Source organism: Giraffa tippelskirchi, chromosome 6, assembly GCF_054371585.1.
Source record: "Giraffa tippelskirchi isolate mGirTip1 chromosome 6, T2T-mGirTip1v1.2.pri, whole genome shotgun sequence".
In the NCBI taxonomy this organism is placed as follows: domain Eukaryota; kingdom Metazoa; phylum Chordata; class Mammalia; order Artiodactyla; family Giraffidae; genus Giraffa; species Giraffa tippelskirchi.
In genome coordinates, this window is record NC_137280.1 from 91,885,384 (window position 1) to 91,908,507 (window position 23,124).

The 23,124-nt window shown below is 45.1% G+C and overlaps 1 protein-coding gene and 1 non-coding gene across 4 annotated transcripts in view; both read left to right on the forward strand.

Annotated features, from left to right (window-relative positions):
• The first annotated feature begins 846 nt into the window (after positions 1-846).
• Positions 847-953, forward strand: LOC145511758 (U6 spliceosomal RNA). The gene has a single exon (XR_014058139.1). It is a non-coding gene; the product is annotated as a U6 spliceosomal RNA (small nuclear RNA).
• Positions 954-3,143: 2,190 nt separating this feature from the next.
• The window catches only part of LDLR (low density lipoprotein receptor), a 33,232-nt gene continuing 13,251 nt past the window's right edge, over positions 3,144-23,124 (forward strand). Inside the window, exons 1-6 of one of the 3 annotated variants that reach the window (XM_081498374.1) lie at positions 3,144-3,407; positions 13,819-13,941; positions 15,561-15,683; positions 17,587-17,970; positions 19,924-20,046; positions 21,982-22,104. In XM_081498374.1, coding sequence (XP_081354500.1) covers positions 3,341-3,407; positions 13,819-13,941; positions 15,561-15,683; positions 17,587-17,970; positions 19,924-20,046; positions 21,982-22,104 — 943 coding nt within the window. In that variant the 5' untranslated portion in view covers positions 3,144-3,340. Of the gene's footprint in view, positions 3,408-4,209; positions 6,292-13,818; positions 13,942-15,560; positions 15,684-17,586; positions 17,971-19,923; positions 20,047-21,981; positions 22,105-23,124 lie in introns of those variants that run through there. The other 2 variants (XM_081498375.1, XM_081498376.1) reach the window with 2 other exon arrangements.

Here is a 23,124-nt window from a genome sequence, read left to right on the forward strand (position 1 = left end):
ATGGAAGGTCTGTTTTTAAGTGCCTGTGAGGAAGAAAGTTTCCCCTAAAGAGAAGAGCGTTGAAAAAAAGATGTCATTGCAAAGACAGGCAAAACCAAAACAAGGAACCGATACACTATGGTCATTATGTGCCAAACAAGCATGGCTCCAATATGTGTCCAACTCTTTAACCCCATGGACTGTAGCCTTCCAGGCTCCTCTGTCCAGGCAAGAAAACTGGAGTGGGTTGCCATGCCCTTCTTCAAGGGATCTTCCTGATCCTGGGATTGAACCCATGTCTCTTATGTCTCCTGCATTGGCAAGCGGGTTCATTACCACTAATGCCACCTGGGAAGCCCCCAATTGCATATATATGTATATGTATGTATATACATACATATATATATGAGATGGTTGGATGGCATTACCGACTCAATAGACATGAGTTTGAGGAAACTCCAGGAGTTGGTGATGGACAGGGAGGCGTGCTGCAGTCCATGGAGTCGCAAAGAGTTGGACACGACTGAGCGACTGAACTGAACTGAACGGAACTGATACATATATGTGACACACATATATAATCATTTATATATGAAATCATTATATATATAATCCTTTAGGACTTCCCTCATGGCACAGTGGATGGGAATCTGCCTGCCAATGCTGGGGACACGGGCTTGATCCCTGGTCTCAGAATATTCCACATGCCATGGAGCAACTAAGCCCATGTGCCACAACTACTGAAGCCCACGCTATAGTGCCCAGGAGCTGCAACTACTGAGCCCACATACCGCAACTACTGAAGCTGACTTGCCTAGAGCCTGTGCTCTGCAACAAGAGAAGCCACTGAATAAGAAGTCCTAGCATGTGCTTGCTTCGGCAGCACATATAGTAAAATTGGAATAATACAGAGAAGATTAGCATGGCCCCTGCGCAAGGATGATATGCAAATTTGTGAAAACTCAAACAGTGGTTCTGTATCAACCTAGAGGGTAGGATGGGGAGGGAGATGGGAGCGAGTTTCAAAAGGGAGGGGATATATGTATACCTACGGCTGATTCATTCAGAGGTTTGACAGAAAACAACAAAATTCTGTACAGCAATTATCCTTCAATAAAAAGAGAAATTAATTAAAAAAAAAAAAGTCCGAGCACTGCAACGAGGAGCAGCCACTGCTCGCTGCAACTGGAGAAAGCCCAGACATAGCAAGAGACCCAGTGCAGCCAAAAGTAAAAATAAATAAAACACACAACAGTGCTATATATAATTATTTATATAAGTAGTCATTTTATATAATCATCATTTATATATATATATATATATATATTTACTTAATCCTCACAAGAACCCTACGAGTAAGTTACAGAAGAGCATATGGAGGCTCCAAGAAGAAGAGAAATTTAAACAGTGTGACTCCATCCTGAGGGCAATATATGCTTATGCGGCAGGAACAGAAAGGACCTTGAGATTTCTGCAGACAGATCAAAGGGAGATCTAGGTAAAACCATCCCAGAATTCTTTCCCAGGCTTGAGCCCCCCAGGAATGGTCTTTTCAGGGTTTTTGTAGCCCTTTTCCAGGCCTGCCCCTATATCTCCGTACAACTAGCTCTGAACACATGTTAAGTAAGCTAAGTCCTCTCTGGAAGACAGTGTCTTCCTGGTAATCCTTTCCAGGGCTGTTGGGTAGAACACCACCTACCACTAGATGGATCAGAGAAAGCTGGGCTTGCAACAGAAACTGAGTCTGTGAGGTCTTATAAGTTTTCAGAAGGGAAATCAAACCTAGTGCTCCTGACTTTAAGGGGGGAAAAAAAGGAGCATATGTTAAAAAGTTATAAGGAATGGAATGGAGGGTGACACATTCATAAATGTTGCAACTCCCAGAAATTGCCCATCCTTGTCAATTTCTGCAGGTAAGATTATTCATGATTTCATTTTGACCCTGACACTGAACCTGCCAAGTAAGGGAAGTAGGCATTACTTTCTCCCCCGTTTTTATTTTATCTCCTTCCTCTACCCTGCCCTCTCATCCACTGCCTTGAGGCTTATGGGATCTTACTTCCCCGACCAGGTATGGAACCCACTCCCTCTGCAATGAAAACATGGCGTCCTAACCACTTGACCACCAGGGAAGTTCCAATGTCCCATTTTTTTAATTGGCAAAGCTAAGTGACTCACCCAAATTCTGTATGATTCAGAAGCTGGGGCTCTATCCTGCCAGACACTATCTATAAGTTTCTTTTCCTGGAGTAATCACTGTTTTTCTTTCTGAGAGTTCAATTATCTCCTCTCTGCCTCTTTTCTGCCTTCTCTCCTGGGTTTCTCTGAAAGCCTGCTGAGAGGTTAGTATGCCTGCCAAGCTCAGTTTGTAAAACCTCAGAGAGCTATGCTCATTCGGGAGAGAACCCTCCCAAACTGCCAGACCCTCTGTAGGAGGGTTTTTTGGCAAGGGGCCTTGGCAAGTTCATGAATCTCCACCAAAGAGATACCCTGATTCTTAAAAGCTGTTCACCATCAGCTCTTGGTGGTTTAGGCATTCAGGTTTAGCTCTGAAATCTCTAGTTTGTTTTGATTTGGCTTTGGGGAGAGGAAGTGGCCGCTCTATTTGTTCAACCCTTTCTCTGAATAAGATAAATCAATATTTATGTCCAGACCCCAGGTATGGGGTCAGTTGATTTCAGAGATGTTTTGGCTCATAATTCATCCAAGTGCTGGATCCCACAACACAAAATCAGTCTTTGCCTGTACTTTTGTGATGATTTTATTTAAATGCATCACTGATAACTGTTTTATGGGGCAATTTGGAAGAACCCTCTAAAACTATATATGACGAAACAGTTAAAATCTATAAACAATTCCTAGAAAGGAGAAGGCAAGTAGAGAAAAGGGGTAGGGGGTAAGTTTCCAGTATCTCTAGTTTTTGGTTTTGAGTCAGAGGGGAGATGTCATTGGTCAATTAGAGGAAATTTGAGAGAAATTTAAGGTAGACGCGGGATTTCATTTTGAGGGTTGGCGTGGGGGCGGCTCAGCTCTTCCTGCGACAAACCCTGCAGCCTGTCTGGGACCACCTTTGGAAAGAACTGGAATCTGAGTCAGGGCTTCATGGGTTAAGGAGCCCATGTCACATCGGCCGTTTGAAACTCCTCCTCTCCAAACTCCTCCTCCCACAGTGAGGTGAAGATATTTGAAAATCACCCCACTGCAAACTCCTCCCTCTCCGGGAAACCTCACATAGAAATGCTGCAAATGACTGGGGCCCCGCGTGCAGTCGCGTCCGGCCGCGCGAAGCCCGGGTTTCCAGAGCGGCCACTGCGACCGGACAGCAGCCTGGGCCGGGGCGTGACAAGCGGAGGCTGGGATCATGAGGCTCGCGGGCTGGGGGCTGCGCTGGGCCATCGCCCTGCTCATCGCTGCGGGGGAGGCTGCAGGTAAGGCTGGCTCCAGAAGCCCGCGCAGGGTAGGGGTGAGCTTCTGAATTCGGGGAGCCCCTTGGTATTTTTCTCATTGGAAAAGACCCTAATGCTGGGAACGATTAGGGGCAGGAGGACAAGGGGACGACAGAGGATGAGATGGTTGGATGGCATCACCGACTCGATGGACATGGGTTTGGGTAAACTCCGGGAGTTGGTGATGGACAGGGAGGCCTGGTGTGCTGCGATTCATGGGGTCGCAAAGAGTTGGACACGACTGAGCGACTGAACTGAACTGAACTTGGTATTTGGTGGTGGGGGGGGCGGGAGAGAAAACGAAAAATCGTTCAATCCATGGAAGATGTGGGAAAATGGCACAAACTCCTTCCCCAATGGCTGGATTGAGGAAAGGGTTCGGGGGGTAGGTGTCTGAGGGGTCTGGGAGGGAAACGCTACGCGGCTTTCCCCACAAGTCTCCCCCCAATGGGGGACCACTCCCCTTTTCTTAGAGCCGGGTACGCGTTAGAAGGAGGTACTCCCTCCCAGCGTTATTCCAGGGGTGAGACGGACCCGAAAACCGGCTGCTCAGCCTGGAGGCCCCTTCGGGCGCTCCCCCACATCGTTTCACCCTCAGGGGTTACGGCAGCGGTCAAGTTGGCTTTGTGCTTCCCAAGGGCGCTGCTGTCTCTGGAAGCCGAGCGGGACTCGCCTAACCTGCACCAAGCTTCCGCCCTTAGCCACCTCCTCCAGCCCCGCCTTCAGCCCCGTGGGACCTCCCCCCGAGCTCCCATTGGACGCCATTCGAACAGGCGAGCCTCGAGCCACACCCCTTGGCCAATGGGAGGCGGTGGTTGCTGAGGCCCGAGCGGCGCGGGGCGGGGCTGGCGCACGCCTCGCGCCTCTCCTAGATCTCCGTGAGGATGTCGGAGGATATTCCTCGGGTCGTCCTGGGCTTCCGTCACAAAGGATGCGACAAGTCCCGGGCCCCTGGAGAAGCTCTGCAAGCATAGATGAGGTGACCGCCGAGCGCTTGAGCCCCGCTCGGCCAAGGCCTGTTTCCTCCTGTATCTGCAGTGATCCCTTCGTACCCACTTTGTCCTCGGGAGCTTCTCTGACCCCGCCCGACTGGGACAAGTTCGCAGACGTGACCCCCAGGCCACCTTCAAGGCCTCAGTTCCTTCCCAGTCTGAAACGTTGCCTAGAAACTCCAGTCCTTCCCGGATTGGACGTGAAGGGCACTTAACGGAGACTTTCATCCGCGCCTGGGCAGGGACCGAGAGTCGGGGACCGAATGGACCACTTTGGGGTTGCCTTGTTTGTTCAGAGGCGCTAAAATGAGTTCAGTTGAGCTGCTCTCATGACAACAGGACAACCTTTCATTTTAGGGGGTTTGAATTTTAGATTTGGGCAAGAGGCTAGTTGGTGCAATATCCTGAGTTATCCGGGGGCTGAGAGAGGCATTTGACCTCGCCCTGGATAATAAAGAAATGGTCCTTTTCCTACTTAACAACCAGCTGGGCCCAAAAAAGTATTGGAATTGTCCCATGAACAGGATGCAGGAAGCTTTTTTTTTTAATGGGGGGAAGGGTGCTTTGAGCGGAGACCTTTGAACTCTTGGAATCAGTACCTGTGACACACACATCACAGTTTCCTCTGGGAGGAAAGGAAGGAAGATTTCAGCCACATGGCAGAGGGTTATTGTAATAATTCGTTCATTGGGTTGTGTGAAGCAGAGGGATGGTGGCTTGGTCAAGAGACAGTTGATGAGCCTGTATTTCACACACAGATCCACTCCTTCCCTAAGAGGAAATTAATGGCAGTGAAGTTTCATTGAGCAAGATATGTTGCTTCAGTTTCCTTTTTCACTGGGCAGCTTAAGGATCTGATGCTTTTGGTTCTCAAGGAGGCTCTGAGTCTGGGTGTGTTCCCCAGACTCCTGAGAGTGAGTGGGCAGCTACTAAATATCTGCCTGCAGTGTGGGAGACCTGGGCTCGATCCCTGGGTCTGGAAGATCTCTGGAGAAGGACATGGCAACCCACTCCAGTATTCTACTGTGTATTCCACTAAGTATCTACTCTGGTGTTAACTTGGTAATAGACATTTGTAGCAGTCCTGGCTACTCCAGTTTGCCCCGAGGGGGCAGGAATTTCTTGTCTGTTTACTTTGGGAATGGTAGTAATTGGAATCGTAACTGCTTGCTTTCCTTTAGCCAAATCAGAGTCAATTAATTGACAGTTGTGTGTGGGGTATCAAATATCCCAGGGACACACCCAAACTCAGAAAATAGTGTTCCCACTAAGTTGTGTCTGCTGTAACAGAGGATAAGATGGTTAGATAGCATCACTGACTCAACGGACATGAATCTGAGCAAATTCTGGGAGATAGCGGAGGACAGAGGAGCCTGGCATGCTGCAGTCCATGAGGTCGGGAAGAGTCGGACACAACTTAGTGTCTGAACAGCAACTGCTTTAACGACAAGCCCCAGGGGGATTCACTGATCATTGTCAGGCATATTTATCTTTCAGGGCAATACTCACTAAAGATAGGGAGAATGTTTCTGAGACTGCAAACCTTTAAGAGAAATATGTGCCTCATTCTGTCTTTCTAGGGCATTCCTGCTCTTATCTGTAGGGTTCCTCCCCTAATAAGACCCAATTCTAGATGCCTTTTTTGCTCAGTGCTTTGATCGCCTTTCACATTCCACATTCAGTATGTTAACAGCATCCACACTGCTCTGCTGTCTAGCAAGTAACCATGGTTGCTAAGACACCATGCAAGTAGTCAGCAGTGAACAGTGATAGAAACAGGCTACCCCTCCCTCAAAGGAGCAGACAACAAACTACCACGGAGATCACCTCTGGGGAAAATACCTTGGTGGTCCCTCTTGTGGAAAAGAGCACTGGTAAAAGGATTTTTCATTCATTTTCTGCTAAGTCTCTTAGCTTCAACCATTTTTTTCTCTTTTTTTTTTTTAAGAGGTTTTTTTTGGTGTAGAACATCTTTTTTTGAAAGTCTTTATTGAATTTGTTACGATATTGCTTGTTTTATGTTTTGGTTTTTTGGCTCTGAGGCCTGTGGAATCTTAGCTTCCCAACCAGGGATTGAACCTGAATCCCTTGCACTGGAAGGCGAGGTCCCAACCACTGGACCGCCAGGGAAGACCCCAGCCATTTCTTTTTCAAGAAAATGATTCCAAGTATTTATTTTTTAAGTATTATTATTTTTTTTGTCCATGCCTCTCAACTTGTAGGATCTTAGTTCCCTGGCCAGGGGTTGAACCCAGGCCCTGGCAGTGAAAACACTGAGTCCTAACCTCAGGACCACCGGGGAATTCCCTCCATGTATTATTTTGGTTTTCCTGAACAACCACTATCATCAGTATCCGTGGAAGGAAAACCTTGAAAGCATTTACCACCTCATATGTGTGCTGGAGAAAAAGCAGAAATGTGTATTCTCCTTTTCTGTTTCGATAACCTTGTTCCTGATTCCTCACCCGTGACAGGAGAGGTCTAAGGGCTAGAGTTTCGATTGTTTTCTTTTTTTAGGGGAAGGGGGTGTGTTGCTTATGCAATTTTAGGCATCCCCAGTGTGAGGAGTTATGGGATGTGGCTGCTCTGGTTTGCTTTTGCTGAAATTCAACTGAAACTGACATACAAAACCCAAACCTTGCTTGTGGAACTGGGAGGAAATAAGAAAGATCTGTGGTTTCTTTGGGTTGTAGTGTTTGAAATAGGACTAGTTCTGACTCCTTGCTCAAGTTGGGGTTGCCCACTACCAGGACACCCATCTTGAGGTGCTCTCCTGGGTGCTCACTGTCCCTTATCCTCGGCCATATAAGCAAGGCCACAAGACATTTATTTCCCAGCTGACTGCTGTCGGTAATGGTGAAATCCATTCACTTTTCATTCAGACATTACAGCTGATGGCCAGCTGTTGGATAACCTGTTCAGACAGAAATATGCAGTAGTGGGGTCTTCTTGTTGGTGGGGTCTTCAGCCATCTATGACAAGAAAATATTTGATTAACTGTTGCCCAGGGGAGGGCTCATTGGTGTCCAGGGAAGGGGGTTATCGTTCTTTCTTTCTCTTACTTTTGTTATTATTGTAATTTTTATTTTTGGCTGTGCTGGATCTTTGTTGCAAGGTGGGGGCTCTCTAGTTTGTGGCGCGTGGGCTTAGTGGCAGAATGTGGGATCTTAGTTCCCCAACCAGAGATTGGACCCAGTGCCCCTGCATTGGGAGTGCAGAGTCTTATCCACTGGACCACCAGAGAAGATCTTCTTTATCCCTATTTAAAGGGCTTTAAGATGGTTTAATGTTTCTAGCCTTTCCAGTAGGGCTTCCCTGGTGGCTCAGACGGTAAAGAATCTGGCTGCAATGCAGGAAACCTGGGTTTGATTGTTGGGTCAGGAAGATCCCCTGGAGAAGGAAATGGCAACCCCCCCAGTATTCTTGCCTGGAGAATCCCATGGACACGGGAGCCTGGTGGGGTACAGTTCATGGCGTCGCAAAAGAGTTGGACACAACTGAGCGACTAACACTTTCATTTTTGCTCTTTCAAGATGATTTAATATTTTTAGCCTTTCCAGTAGCACATTCTGCGTGTGAGATGGTTCCTTGCGCAAAGTGGATTAGCGATAATTGAAACTGCCATCTCCTGGCTGGGAGAGCAGATAGCAGAAGTTCCTCCTCCAGAATATCCACCTCCTCTGTAGAGAATGCCCTTTTCCTGAACTTCCTTTTTTTTTTGTACTTTTTTTTCTGAGAGTCCTGGAATTTCGATTGCTTTTTGCCCACCCCATATGGGAAGCCAGAAGTGAGTCATTTCCTTTTTCAGGCATAATCACGATTCAGCTGTGAGTCAGTGGGTGTGGGGTATATTGCAGAGGCACCTCAGAGGGCGATGTCTTGTCTGGATCAGTAGCTGGGCGATGCATTATCCGTCTGTGTTCTGATAGTGGCAGATTCTAGAGCTCAGCTCATTTGAATCTCCTGAGCTCTCCACTGGGGTTACTTCCAGCCTGGTCTCTTTGTAAGTTCAGTTACCAAGTTCTGTTGATGCTTCTAAACATTCCTTGTATGTATTTCTCTCTTTATCACATATAGCCTCCTCGTGCCTCCTCCACCCCTCCATTCATCTCTTTCCTAACCTCTGGGCAGGAACACTGGACAATGAGCTTTGAAGATCCAGAATTTGTTTCTTTTGAATTTAAGGTGCAATTGACATACTATAAAATCACCAGATAAGAATTCAATGAGTTGTGATAAACATCTACTTCCGTGTAATCCCCTCTCATTAGGACCTAGAGGACTTCTCTCCCACCAGGAAGTTCCCGGCTCTTTTCAGTTTACTCACCTGCCAGACACAGACCACAGGCACCTCTAATCTGATTTCTGTCATTGGGAAAAGTGAAAGTGTTAGTCACTCAGTTGTGCCGACTCTTCGACCCCATGGACTGTAGCCCATCAGGCTCCTCTGTCCATGGAATTCTCCAGGCAAGAATGCTGGGGTGGGTTGCCATTTCCTTTGCTAGGGGGTTTTCCCGACCCAGAGATTGAACCCGAGTCTCCTGCATTGCGGGCAGATTCTTTACATCTCAGCCACCAAGAAAGCCCAGTTTCTATCATTATCGGTTAGTTGTGCCTGAGCTAGAATGGCAGATGAATAGTATGTACTCGAGCAAAAGAAACTAGATGAAATTCCCTGACTGTCCAGTGGTTAGGACGCCGAGCTTCCACTGTTAGGGGCAGAAGCTTGATTCCTGGTCAAGGAATTAAGATCCCACAAACCACACCGGTCAGTGGGGGAAAAAAAAAGCTTTGGACCTTTTTGAACTTGACATTGTTATACATCTGTGTTAATAATTCTTCTGGGTCCCAGGGACTTTGCACTTTAAAATTTGACAGATTCTGCCCTGTTGCCCTCCAAAGAGATGGAACTAGAAGAGTTCCACTTTTCCAAAATCTTTGCCCAGTAAGATGATGGACCTGTCCCTGATTGGGGCATACCAGCGGAAAGAATCTTGTTTTGACTGAGGCCTTGGGCTCTGACGGTTTCACGCTGGAAGGATGAAAAAGACATTCTTTACTCTCCAGGAGTTTAAATCTAGGCTGGGGGACTTGGTAAACAAATGCTTTCGATTTTGTATGTTAGGAGTGGGAAATGGGTGTTTTAAGAGCTCTTGTGTGCGTGTGTTCTAAATCACTTCAGTTGTGTCCAACTCTGTGCAACCCCATGGACTGTAGCCCGCCAGGCCCCTCTGTCCATGGGATTCTCCAGGCAAGAATACTGGAGTGGGTTGCCATGCCCTCCTCCAGGAGATCTTGCTGACCCAGGGATCAAACTGTGACTCTTATCATCTCCTGCATTGGCAGGTGGATTCTTTACCACCAGCACCACCTAGGAAGCCCACGGGCTGCTAAACCCAGTTTCAGGGAAGGTTAGCTTCGAAGCTGAACTGTTAGCCAAGCAAAGAGGAGGGAGTCAGGAGGGGGTGTTGTACCAGAAGGGACTGCAGAGCTTTGGGATCTGAGGTTGTGAAATTTTTTTACCAAATCCAGCATGTTCTCCTTAATATAATTATTTGTCATATACCTATGCTAGCATCTGGTGTACATTGAAAACCATAATTATACAGAAAAGCAGATATGTTAAAAAGGTGAGATAAAAATCAAACACAGCATTTTAAAATATCTTGTTATTTGTGATGGCTTCCTACTATAGTTAAAAATCTCAAATCATGATGTAGTGAGGGCAAGGTTTTTTTTTTCTTTATATATATGAAGTAACATATATATATATAGTAAAGTATATTTGATTTACAATGTTGTGTTAGTTTCAGTAATTCAGATTCTTTTTCAGTTTCTTTTCCCTTACAGATTATTACAAGATAATTGAGTATATAGTTCCCTGTTCTACACAGTAGATCCTTGTTGGTTATCTATTTTATATATAGTAGCGTGTATGTGTCCATCTCAATCTCCTAATTTATCTGTTCTTCACTTCTTTCGTCTTTAATAATCATAATCTATTCTCTATGTTAGTGGCTCTAACTTCTGTTTTAAATCAGTTCATTTGTATCTTTTTTTTTTTTAAAGATTCCACATATAAATGATATTGTGTAATATTCATCTTTCTCTGCCTGGCTTACTTCACTTAGTATGATAATCTCCAGGTTTATCCCTGTTGCTGCAAATTGCATTATTTTGTTCTTTTTATTGCCGAGCATTAAGGGCAAGGCTGATGATTAGCAATTGGACACAGGGAGCCATACTTCAAAGAGTGCCTTTGATCATTCTTATTTTTATGGCTTGACCTTCCACTATATCTAATTAGGTCTGTTCTTATCTTGTACGTTGAGGATAAGAGGGGCAAAATGCTCACTAGTAGGAATCAACTTGTCAGTGCCACCCTCTAAGGTCGTGAAGTTTGCACATTTACTTCCGCTCACAGCTCATTAACTTAAACTTGATCCCATGGCCACACCTGGCTGCAAAGGAAGCTGGGAAATTGTAGATCCTCGCTTGAGTAATGTGCTCAGTTAAAACTTGAAGGTCTCAAACTTCCCTGGTGCTCCAGTGTTTAAGAATCCACCTTGCACTGCAAGGGACATCGGTTGGAGCCCTGGTCTAGGACGAACTAATCCTGTGCACCACATCTACTGAACCTACACACTAGAGCCTGTACACTGCAACTAGAGAGTAGCCTCTGCTCACTGCAGCTAGAGAAAGCCCTCACATAGCAATGAAAACTCAGCACAGCCAATATGCAAATACATAAATCTTTAAAAAACTTATGGGTGTTTAAAGAGAATGTGCATGCATGCGGTGCTCAGTCATGTTCAACTCTGCGACCCCATGGACTGTAGCCCACCCAGCTCCTCTGTCCATGGGATTCTCCAAGCAAGAATACTGGAGTGGGTTGCCATTTCCTCCTCCAGAGGATCTTCCCGACTCAGGGATTAAACCCAAGTCTCCCGTGTCTCATGCATTGCAGGCATATTCTTTACCATCTGAGCCACCCGGAAAGTCCATTTAAAGAGAATATCAAGGGGAAAAAATCTGAATACATAAAAAGACACAAAGCATGTAAGATCTTGAATCTTCTTCTTCCATATGCAGAATGAAGGAAGAAGAGACTTCTTGCATGAGAAGAATCATTCAAGGATCTGCCATCTTCTGTTCTTTTTGTCTGGAAGTTTCTCCCAGGAATGGACTAATTCTGGAGACATAGTTTCTGCCTTGTGCATGAAGAGTTCATTAATTGCCTTTGCACAAAATAAGCAAATGAATACATTTTGTGCAAACTATTAAACAATTTTTTTTTGTTATGGTCAACATTCAAAATAAAGTGATAAAAGAAAAAATGTTCTTAATCTTCTTATAAAGTAGTGAAAAATATAATAAACATAGCCATCAGCCCAAACTTACATTTTACATATCATTTGCCTTCAGAATATCTGACTCATGAGGAAATTTCTGCTAGCTTCTTTTTTCTTGGTCTTATTTCCTTATCCTGAGATGAACTGGATCATAATTTTTATTAACTGTGCTACTTTAGATTACGAAGGGGATCAAAGTCTATATTTAAAGATTAAAGGAGTAATACAAATTTTATTACCAACCAATAAAAGTTTATTGGAAGCCTGGTGTGCTGCAGTCCACAGGGCCCCTAAGAGTCTGACAGGACTAAGTGACTGAACTGACTAACTGACCCACTCCAGTATTCTGGCCTGGAGAATTCCATGGACTGTATAGTCCATGGGGTCACAAAGAGTCAGAATGAGCACCTTTCAGAATAAAAGTCTGCTTTGATCAAAGCTCACACGTAACAATGACTGAGAATCAAAGCATGATACCTAAAACTAAATGCAGTCAGTATTGTTTTGCTCTCTTTGTGTGCTTGGCCACTCAGTCACGTCCAACTCTTTGCAACCCCATGGACTGTAGCCCGCCAGCCTCCTCTGTCCATGGGGATTCTCCAGGCAAGAATACTGGAGTGGGTTTCCATGCCCTCCTCCTGGGAATCCTCCCCGCGCAGGGATCGTACCCAGGTCTCCCGCATTGCAGGCAGATTCTTTACCATCATGAGCCACAAGGTGTAAAAGTCGTATATTTTAGAGGGGCTTCTCTGGTGGCTCAGGAGTAAAGAACCTGCCTGCCAATGCAGGAGACACGATTTCGATTCCTGGTCTGGGAAGATCTCACGTGCCTTGGAGCAACTAAGCCCGTGTACCACAGGCTCGAGCCTGTGCACTGTCACAAGAGAAGCTACCACAATGAGAAGCCAGAACACCACAACTAGAGAGTAGCCCCCATTCCTGGAGATAGTGAAGGACAAGGAAGCCTGGCATGCTGCCGTCCATAGGGTCAAAAAGAGTTGGACACAACTCAGCGACTGAATAGCAACAACCCATTTCTTTAGATCTGAAATTTAGTTATATGATTATCTTCTCTGCTGGACCTCTGCTCTCTGACCTCTGCATTAATAATTTCTCATAACTTATATACTCTTTTTGTGGGGGCTGTGCTGGGTCTCAGCTGCATCACGTGGGCTTCTCTAGTTGGGGTGCACTAGCTTAGTTGCCCTGTGGCAGGTGGGATCTTAGTTCCCCAGCTAGGGATCAAACCTGTGTACCCTGTACTGGAAAGTGGGTTCTTAACCATAGGCCCATGCTGCTGCTGCTGCTGCTAAGTAGCTTCAGTCGTGTCCGACTCTCTGCCACCCCATGGACAGCCGCCTACCAGGCTCCCCCGTCCCTGGGATTCTCCAGGCAAGAACACTGGAGTGGGTTGCCATTTCCTTCTCCAATGCATGAAAGTGAAAAGTGAAAGTGAAGTTACTCAGTCGTGTCTGACTTTGTGCGAACCCATGGACAGCCGCCTACCAGGCTCCCCCGTCCCTGGGATTTTCCAGGCAAGAGTACTGGAGTGGGTTGCCATTGCCTTCTCCGCAGGCCCATGAGAGAAGTCCCAATTTTTATCTCTTTAGTTCCTTTCTATCTACTGGAGAAAGCTTTTCAAGTTTTCCTCCAGCTTAATGCTTTTGCAGTCTCAATTTTCCTTGGTACTGTCTCCAATACAGGTTTGTAACATGCTAAATCATGTCCTTTTCTTTGTTAACGTGCACCCAGGTTCTAATATTTTGTTCCCATCGCCCAATGGATCCACACTTTGGACTCACCAACCATGATGTCAGAATCTCACACTGGGGATGAATCTCTTTTTTAGGAAGTGTTCTTTGCATCCTTCACTATACTTTTGGTTCACTCAATTTAATTTGTTGTGGATGATTTATTTCCTGGGGACCTGACTTCTGCAATAAGATTGTATATCTGGTTCATTCTTCACTTGGCAGGAAAGAGACACAAAGAATGCGGTCATTTTGTGATCCCAGCCCTGATTCTTCCTTCTCCTTTCCTTCTCTTTAGCGGAAGACAACTGTGGGAGAAACGAGTTTCAGTGCCGAGATGGGAAATGCATCTCCTATAAGTGGGTTTGTGATGGGATCGCCGAGTGCCAAGATGGCTCTGATGAATCCCAGGAGACGTGCAGTGAGTTTCTCCCTGCCTTTGGACGTGACATGTGTCCTAACCTTTTCTTTTTAACTCCTTTTTTTTTTTCAATCTAAGTGTAGTTGTGTTACACTTAAACATTTTCAATGTGTTAATTTCTGCTGGATGGCAAAGTGATTTGATGATAGTGGGTGACAGACTTGGTAGAAATTGACAAGCATACTAATGTATTCTTCTATGCATTAGGAGATGGGCAGAGAAGATATCGGGCTTTCCAGGTGGGTCAGAGGTAAAGAATCCACTTACAATGCAGGAGATGTAAAAGACTCAGATTTGATCCCTGGGTCGGGAAGATCCCCTGGAGGAGGGTATGGCAACCCATTCCAATATTCTTGCCTAGTATTCTTCCATGGACAAAGGAGCTTGGCAAGCTATAGACCATGGGGTAGCAAAGAACTGGACAGGACTGAAACACTTAGCATGCACACAGAGACGATATTATTGGAACTTTCCTTTAAAAGCTCTTTTTTTTTCATTGAGGTTCGTGTTACACAGATTAGCCCTTTTTTAAGATTTTTTTTGGGGGGTGGACCATTTTTAAAGTCTTTATTGAATTTGTTATAATATTGCTTCTTAATGATTTAGGTTTTTGGCTTCAAGGCATGGGGGTCTTAGCTTCCCAACCAGGATTGAACCCTCACCCCTTGTATTAGAAGACAAAGTCTTAACCATTGGACTGCCAGGGAAGCCCCACAAATTAGCCTTTTTGTGTGTTTGTTTTTTGTTTTCTTGGCCACTCTAGGTGGCTTGTGGGATCTTAGTTTCCCAACCAGGGATCGAACCCACAACAGCTGCAGTGGAAACTTGGAGTCCCAACCACTGATTAGGCCATTGAGGGTAGGAATAAAATAGGAATTTGGGATTAACAGATGCATACTACTATATATAAAATAGATAATCAACAAGGACCTACTGTATAGCACAGGGAACTATATTTAATGTCTTGTAATAACCTATAATGGAAAAGAATCTGAAAAAGAAAACATATATACATATACATATATATATATATATATATATATATATACACCCACACATGTATAACTGAGTCACTTTGCTGTACACCTGAAATTAACACAACATTGTAAATCAACTGTGCTTTGATTTTTTTTAAAAAGCCACCCCAAAATTTTAAATTAAAAAAAAAATAGTGACCAGTTTAGTAGCATTAATATATTCACAATGCTTTGCAACCACCACTTCTATCTCATTCCAAAACCTTTGCAACAACTAGCATCTAACTTAAAAAAAAAAAATTATTTTGCTGCGCTGGGTCTTAAGTGTGGCATGCAAGACCTTCAGTCTTCCTTGTGGCATGTGGGATCTTTAGCTGTGGCATGTGGCATCTAGTTCCCCGACCAGGGATTGAACCCAGGCCCCCTGCATTGGGAGCACGGAGTCTTAGCCACTGGACCCCCAGGGAAGTCCTCAGCAACTAATTTTTAATAAGTTCCATTAAATTTCCTTCATTTTGGTCCAGAAAAGTGGGCCTTAAACTCCTATCAGAAACTTCTGGGTTCTTCCCTTGCAGAGCTCGGAGTGGGAAGGTGGGTCGGTCTTCCCTCTGAGTTAAGGTTCAGTTCTGTTTCTCTGATTAGAGTCTGTCACCTGCAAGATGGGGGACTTCAGCTGTGGGGGCCGTGTCAACCGCTGCATTCCGGAGTCCTGGAGATGTGATGGCCAGGTGGACTGCGAGAACAGCTCGGATGAGGAAGGCTGTCGTAAGTGGGGTCCCTTGTCTGTTGGCCTGTGGATCCTAGCCATGTCCAAGTGACCTGACTGGGTTCCTGGCTGAGGTCAGAGTTTGTTCCAAACCATAGAGAGTTTCAGAGGGGAAGGCACTCTGCGGCTGTTTCTGTCTTGCCTCTTTGATTTTATTCATTATTTATCATTTCTTTTCCAATTGTGTAGATTTTTTAAAAACAAAGTAAGGCTCTTAAAAAAAAAAAAACCACAATTGAGGTCACAGCAAATCTTCAAGTTCACAAAATATGAAACCCCCTGAGAGAGTCTTATTTTAAAAAAACAACCCCAAAAGTGAGTGTTTGCTTAGATAGTGTTGCCTATCTAACCTTGGTTCTCACTGGGGAACATTTTAAAATAAAATGGATTGGGCCTCTTTTCCAAGTGTTTTATTTTTTCTTCCAGCTTTATTGAGATATAATTGACATGTAACATGGTGTGAGTTTAGTGTCCAGTGTGATGATTTTATACACATATATATTGTGAAATGATTACCACAACAGGGTTATTTAACACCTTCATCATTTCACATAATTACTGTTTTTTTTGAAATGCTGGAGACCTGGGTTCAATCCCTGGGTTGGGAAGATCCTCTGAAGAAGGGAAAGGTTACCCACTCCAGTATTCTGGCCAGGAGAATTCCATGGACTGCATAGTCCATGGGATTCAAAGAGTGGGATTCGACTGAGCGACTTTCACTTTCAAAAAGTCCAATGTCATTGTAAATAAAAACAAGCAAATAATAATAATAACGGCAACATTTTTTATTTTTATTTTTGGCTACTCTGAGTGGCTTGTGGGATCTTAGTTCCTCCACCAGGAATGGAACCTGGGCCCTTGGCAGTGAGAGCCTGTAGCCCTAACCACTGGACTGTCAGGGAAGTCCCTGGCCATTTTTTGGTTTTGTTTTGTTTTTTAAAGCCACAATTACCTCCTTTTCATTTTATAAGTAATACGATGTGACATTTAAAGTGCCGTCTCTATGCTTCCTCTGAACCTGGATGCATTATTTTCAGGGAGATATTTGAGCTGAAGGTCAAGGAGGATGATCACATTTACTATCTGGTATTTCAAAAACAACTGTTTCTCCAGTCGGATCAAAATATTCTACTTTACCTTCCTTCAACACCCAATTTCCAAACGTTCAGAGCTGTTCAAGGACCACTAATAAAATGAAGGAGGCTTTTGATAGTAAAGTGAAGTGAAAGTCTCTTAGTTATGGCCGACTCTTTGCGACCCCATGGTCTATACAGTCCATGGTCTTTATCAGCTAAGCCGCAAGGGAAGCCCTTTAATAGTAAAGGAACACTTAATTATAAGTTGCCTGCAAGTGTGCTCAGGTCCCTCAGTTGTGTCTGATTCTTTGCAACCCCATGGACTGTAGTCCGCCAGGCTCCTGTGTCCATAGGATTCTCCAGGCAATACTGGAGTGCGTTGCCATTTCCTACTCCACTCAGCCATTTTTTTTAAACTGAAGTATATTTAATTTACAGTGTTGGGTTAGTTTTAGGTGTAGAGCAAAGTGATTCAGTTACACACATTCACACATACATTCTTTTTCCTATTCTTTTCCACTATATTTATTATAAGATATTGACTATAGATCCCTGTGCAAACTCTTAAATATAGGTTCCGTGTACCTTTACAATCCAGTCCTCACAGTAACGCTTTGAGACAGGAACAGATGAGGAAACTGAGGCCCAGAGGGGGCCCAGGAACTGGGTGGTTGTCGGCCAGGTCCCCTGACCACTGCCCGGAGTCCACTCACTGCACTCTGGCCTCTCCTCAGCTCAGTGTCCCCATCTGTGCAATGGGTTGGTGTCGGGATTGGGGAGTGGTTTCCCCGGTGACCAGGCTGTCCTCTCCTGTCCGTCCCTGCAGCCCCCAAGACGTGCTCCCAGGATGAGTTCCGCTGCAATGACGGCAAGTGCATTGCCCCAAAGTTTGTCTGTGACTTGGACCTGGACTGCTTAGACGGCTCGGATGAGGCGTCCTGCCCCACGCCCACCTGCGGCCCTGCCAACTTCCGGTGCAACAGCTCCATGTGCATCCCCGAGCTCTGGGCCTGCGACAGCGACCCCGACTGTGACGATGGCTCAGACGAGTGGCCAAACCACTGCGGGAGCCCCCACCCATCAGGCCCCCTGCAGGACAACCCCTGCTCAGCCCTCGAGTTCCACTGCGGCAGTGGCGAGTGCATCCACTCCAGCTGGCATTGCGACCATGACCCTGACTGCAAGGACAAGTCTGACGAGGAGAACTGCGGTAGGGGCGCCTTCGAAATCCCCTCACCCAGGCTGGGGGCTCCCCTGGCAGGGGACGGGGCGGGGGAGTGCCTTTAGGTGGTTAAATGATTCCGAATCACACAATAAGAAAGTCAGTCCTAGACTTCCTTGGTGGTCCAGTGGTTAAGACTCTGCTCTTTCCAATGCAGGGGGGAGAGTTGGATCCCTGGTCAGGGAACTAAGATCCCATACACCTTAGCTCCGTCAAAAAAAGAAAAAGGAACATTTCTTCCAAAGGTCTTATCTCCAACTATAATAAATCCTGATGGAATGATTCAGATACAAGAAAAGAAAGAGCTAATATCCTGCATAAAGAATATGATATCCAAAGATATCTTCAGATTATATTCAAGGCAACATGGTGTCAATAAAACATGATAAGCACCTAAAAAAAATGCCAAAAGTTGGTCCCATTTTATGTTCCTTTTGCTCTTTCTGATCACATAGAGGACAAGCTGTCTTCCAAAGGAGTTCCCTTTTGAACGCCTGTTTATTTATTTTTAAATTTTGTTATTTTAATTCATTTATTTAATTTTTGCTTGTGTTGGGTCTCCATTGTTGCATGAGGGCCTTCTCGAGTTGTGGTCTGTGGGCTTCTCTGGTTGCAGAGCACAGGCTCTAGGCGCACAGGTTCAGTACTTGCAGCACACCGGTTTAGTTGCTGTGCGCCGTGGAAGACCTTCCCAGACCAGGAATGAAACCCATGTCCCCTGTATTGGATGGCAGATTCTTATCTACTATACCACCAGGGAAGCCCCTCAAACCCCTATTTAATTTATCTCTTGCCAAGAGGAGCAAACTGCAACATGCTGTATTATTTTGGTCCAGAAAGGATCCAGGACTGACTGGTGATGTCCAAGCTGTGTGACCCTTAGCCAGGGACTTAGCCTTACTGTGCTTTGATCTCCTCCCCTGCAGATGGAGCAACAGTGTTGGCCTCGGTGGACCTGGGTTACAACATAAGAGCGTGCACACACACACACACAAACGAGTTCCAAACATTTGCATACTTATTTATCATCTTTTTTTTTCCACTGACCTTTTGAAATTGAATTTTCACATTGTCAGCATTTTTACAGTGAAATATAACCCACGGGAAAGTTCAGAAAGCATAGGCTTAGTGCTTAACGAATTAGAGTTAAGTGAAAACCTGTTTGAGGTCAAGGTCTAGTCTGTGGTTAGCGTGATCCTATTCTAGTCACTGCATGCATCTGCCAAGATTGCATTGTAACATCATTCTTTTCACGTAGTGTCAGCTCAGAAAGATTTTTCATGTTCACAGTCTGAGTCATCGGAAGGGCTGTATGATACTCAATAGTAATGACTTTTTTGGCGGGGAGGTGGGCAATGGGCTTCCCTGGTGGCTCAGTGGTAAAGAATCCACCTGCTAATGCAGCAAACTTGGGTTCGATCCCTAGGTCAGGAAGATATTAATTCCCTGGAGTAGGAAATGACAACCCAGTCCAGTGTTCCTGCCTGGGAAATCCCATGGACAGAGGAGCCTGGTGGGTTACAGCACCTGGGGTCTCGAAGAGTCAGACACAACTTAGGGACTAAGCAACAACAACATCATAACTTACCTGGCCAGGCTTCTATCTAGATTGGGACCACATCATTGCTTTTCTGCCAAGAATGGCCTACTAGGTCTGCCAGCTTTTTTTTTTTTTTTTTTAATATTTATTTATTTACCTGTGCCAGGTCTTAGCTGTGGCATGAGGGATTTAGCTTCTTGACCAGGGATCGAACCTGAGCCCCCTGCATTGGGAGCACAGAGTCTTAGCCACTGAACCACCAGGGAATTCCCCGATCTGCCAACTTTTTCATGAATTTCCTGCATGCAAGGACAGACTGGAGAGAAGTCTAAGAAAACGTAATGGTTGTGTTAGGGTGCCTTCCCTTTCTTATTCTCCACACTTGGCTCTTTCTTTCCCAGCTGTGGCCACGTGCCGGCCTGATGAATTCCAGTGCTCAGATGGGACCTGCATCCATGGCAGCCGGCAGTGCGACAGGGAGCCTGACTGTAAGGACCTGAGCGATGAGCTGGGCTGCATCAATGGTGAGCTCCACCCCTCCAGGATCCCGGGCTGGGGGGAGATGTTGGGGGAGGAGCACAGTGCCTCCCAGACAAGGGAGGAGCCTCCTGTGTGTCCTTGAGCAAGTTACTTGAGCTCTCTGAGCCTCACTTTCTCTAATCTGCAAAATGAAAACACCCACTTCAGGACTGTGAGATTTAATGAGGTTGGAGTGTACATAGCTCATGAACCTGAGCTCAGAGCTACATGTACAGTACAATTCCACTTTTCTGAATTTATAGTATAGCAGTTCCACTCCTGGGAAACTTGTATCTGTGCACTGGGAGATAGGCTCTAGAATGAACAGAGTAGCACTGTCCTAACAGCAAAGCAGTGGAAGCAACCGAATGTTCATCAGCAGTAGAATTAGTTTATATATATATATATATGCCATGGTGCACAGCATGTGGGATCTTAGTTCCCTGACCAGGGATCAAACCCACGTACCTTGCATTGGAAGCTCAGAGCCTTAACCACTGAACCACCAAGGAAGTCCCGGCAGTAGAATTAATGTAAAAAAAACTTTTTTTTAAATTGTGATGAAATACATCTAGGGGCTTCCCTGGTGGCTCAGATGGTGAAGAATCTGCCTGTAATGCAGGAGATGTGGGTTCAATCCCTAGATCGGGAAGATCCCTTGGAAAAGAGAATGGCAACCCACTCCAGTATTCTTGCCTGGAGAATTCGGTGGGCTATAGACCATGGGGTCTGAAAGAGTCAGATAGGACTGAGTGGCTAACACAACAAAAAAACACATGTAACAAAATTTACTGTCTTAACCATTCTTAAGAGTACAGTCCAGTGGTGCTAAGTCACCATCCTCACCATCCATTGCCAGAACTCTTTCATCTTCTCAAATTGAAACTCTGTCCCCATTATACACTCACTCCCTATTCTCCTTCCTCGAGCCCCTGGTACCCACCATGCTACTGTCTCTACGAATTCCATTCCTCTAGTATTTGACCTTATGTAACTGGAATCACAAATTTGTCTTTGTGTGATGGGCTTATTTCAGTGAGCACCGTTTCCTTGATGTGCATCCATGTTATAGAAGGTGTCAGAAATTCCTTCCTTTTTAAGGCAAAATAATATTCTGTTGTATGGATGGACCACATTTTGTTTATCCAGTCACCTGTGGATGAACACTTGGGTTGCTTCCACCCCTTGGTTGTTGTGAATAGTGCTGCTGTGAACAGGGCTGCATGGAAATAGTTTTAAACAGCAGTGTCATCACAGAGAGGAATATCATACAGCTGATAAAAAATGAGGCTACAGCCTCTGTCTGCAGCCCAGGCGAACTTCATAAACTTGGGGTTGCAAACAAGAAGGAAATTGCAGGAATTTAACTGGATACAGTTATTATGTAAGACTTAAAAACAAGCAAAATTCCACAGTAGATTGTTCATTCATATATGTTTGATAGAACTATTAATGAAAAGATATAGAAATGGTAATCAAAATTCAAGATTATCATTACCTCTGGGGGTAGTAGAATGGGATGGCATAGACCACTAGAATAGTTTAAGTCAGGGCCAGAGAGTAAGAATTTTCAGCTCTGCAGGCCATAATCTCAATTACATCTACTTGACTCTGCTATTATAGCATATAGTATATATTATAAAAATATATATTATAGTATATATTATAGCATATTAGTATATAAACTAATGGGCAGCGCTGTGTGCTAATAAAACTTTTATTTAAACAAACAGGCATCAGGCCAGAGTTTACCAGCCCCTGCTATTGGTGATATTCTAATTCTTAAGCTGAGTGGAGGCTTCATGTATGATCAGTAACTATTCTGTTTTACCACCAAATACATTTGTATCTATTCTTGCATAAATAATCATATTAATAACAAGCACTAACCCACCTCCTGTTGCCTGGAAGCACCTGACCTTCCTCTGTGGTTCTTACAGTGACTCTTTGCGAGGGGCCCAACAAGTTCAAGTGCCAGAGTGGTGAGTGCATCTCCCTGGACAAAGTGTGCAACTCCGTCAGGGACTGCCGGGACTGGTCGGACGAGCCCCTCAAGGACTGTGGTGAGCCCTGGGGTGTGGGCAGCTGGTAGTATTGAGGGTAGGATCCACCACGTTGAGACGTGGGTGCTGTGGTGCTGTGAGGGGCCAGCCCTGCCCAAGCCCACAAGTGCTGTGACTGGGGCTGGACAGATGTTAGCAGGGAGCCTGGGGATAAGTGGATTGGCTTCTAAGCCTCAATTTCCCCATCTGTAAGATAGGGCAGTAACTTCCTAGACGTCCTAGGGCTGCTGGGCATCAGGTGATGCAAGTATTTTCAGCAGCACTGTGACCCATGATCTGGACTTTCCAGGCCATAGGGTCTCTGTTGCAGCTCTTCTGCTTGGCCTTTGTAGCAGGAAAGCACCCACACAAGGCCATACACATGCATTTGAATGCCTAGGGCCATGCCCCAAGGAAACTTCTATTATGGATACAGACACTCGAATTTCATAGAACTTTTGAAATATTTTGCTTTTGCTTTTCTTTTCAACTATTTTAAAATGTAAAAACCATTCTTAGCTGTCAAAGAGTAGGTGGGGGGCTGGCTTTGGTCCACGCTTGGTATAGAGAGTAAGAGCATGGATTATGGAGCCCAGCACCCTAGGTTTGCGTCGAGCCGTGTGATCTTAAACAAACTGTTTAACCTGGCCATGCCTCGATTTCCCCAGCTATAATTCTCTTGCGTTTAAGGTCTTAAGGAGGATTTTGTGTGTGTTAGTCACTCAATCCTGTCTTGACTCTTTGTGACCCCATGGACGAGCTCCTCTGTCCATGGGATTCTCCAGGCAAGAATACTGGAGTGGGCTGCCATTTCCTGTAGGGAGGATTAAGTTAGTTAATACATGCAACTGTAGTTAAGAGGTAAGTGGCTTTTATTTTTTATAATCAAAAAAATTTTTAATTATGATAAAAAGCCCACAAAATTTATGGTTTTAACCATTTTTAGGTGTAGAGTTCATGCATGTTTTAAGTACATTCACAGTGTTGTGTAACCATCACCATCATCTATCTCCAGAACTATTTCATCTTGTAGAACTGAGT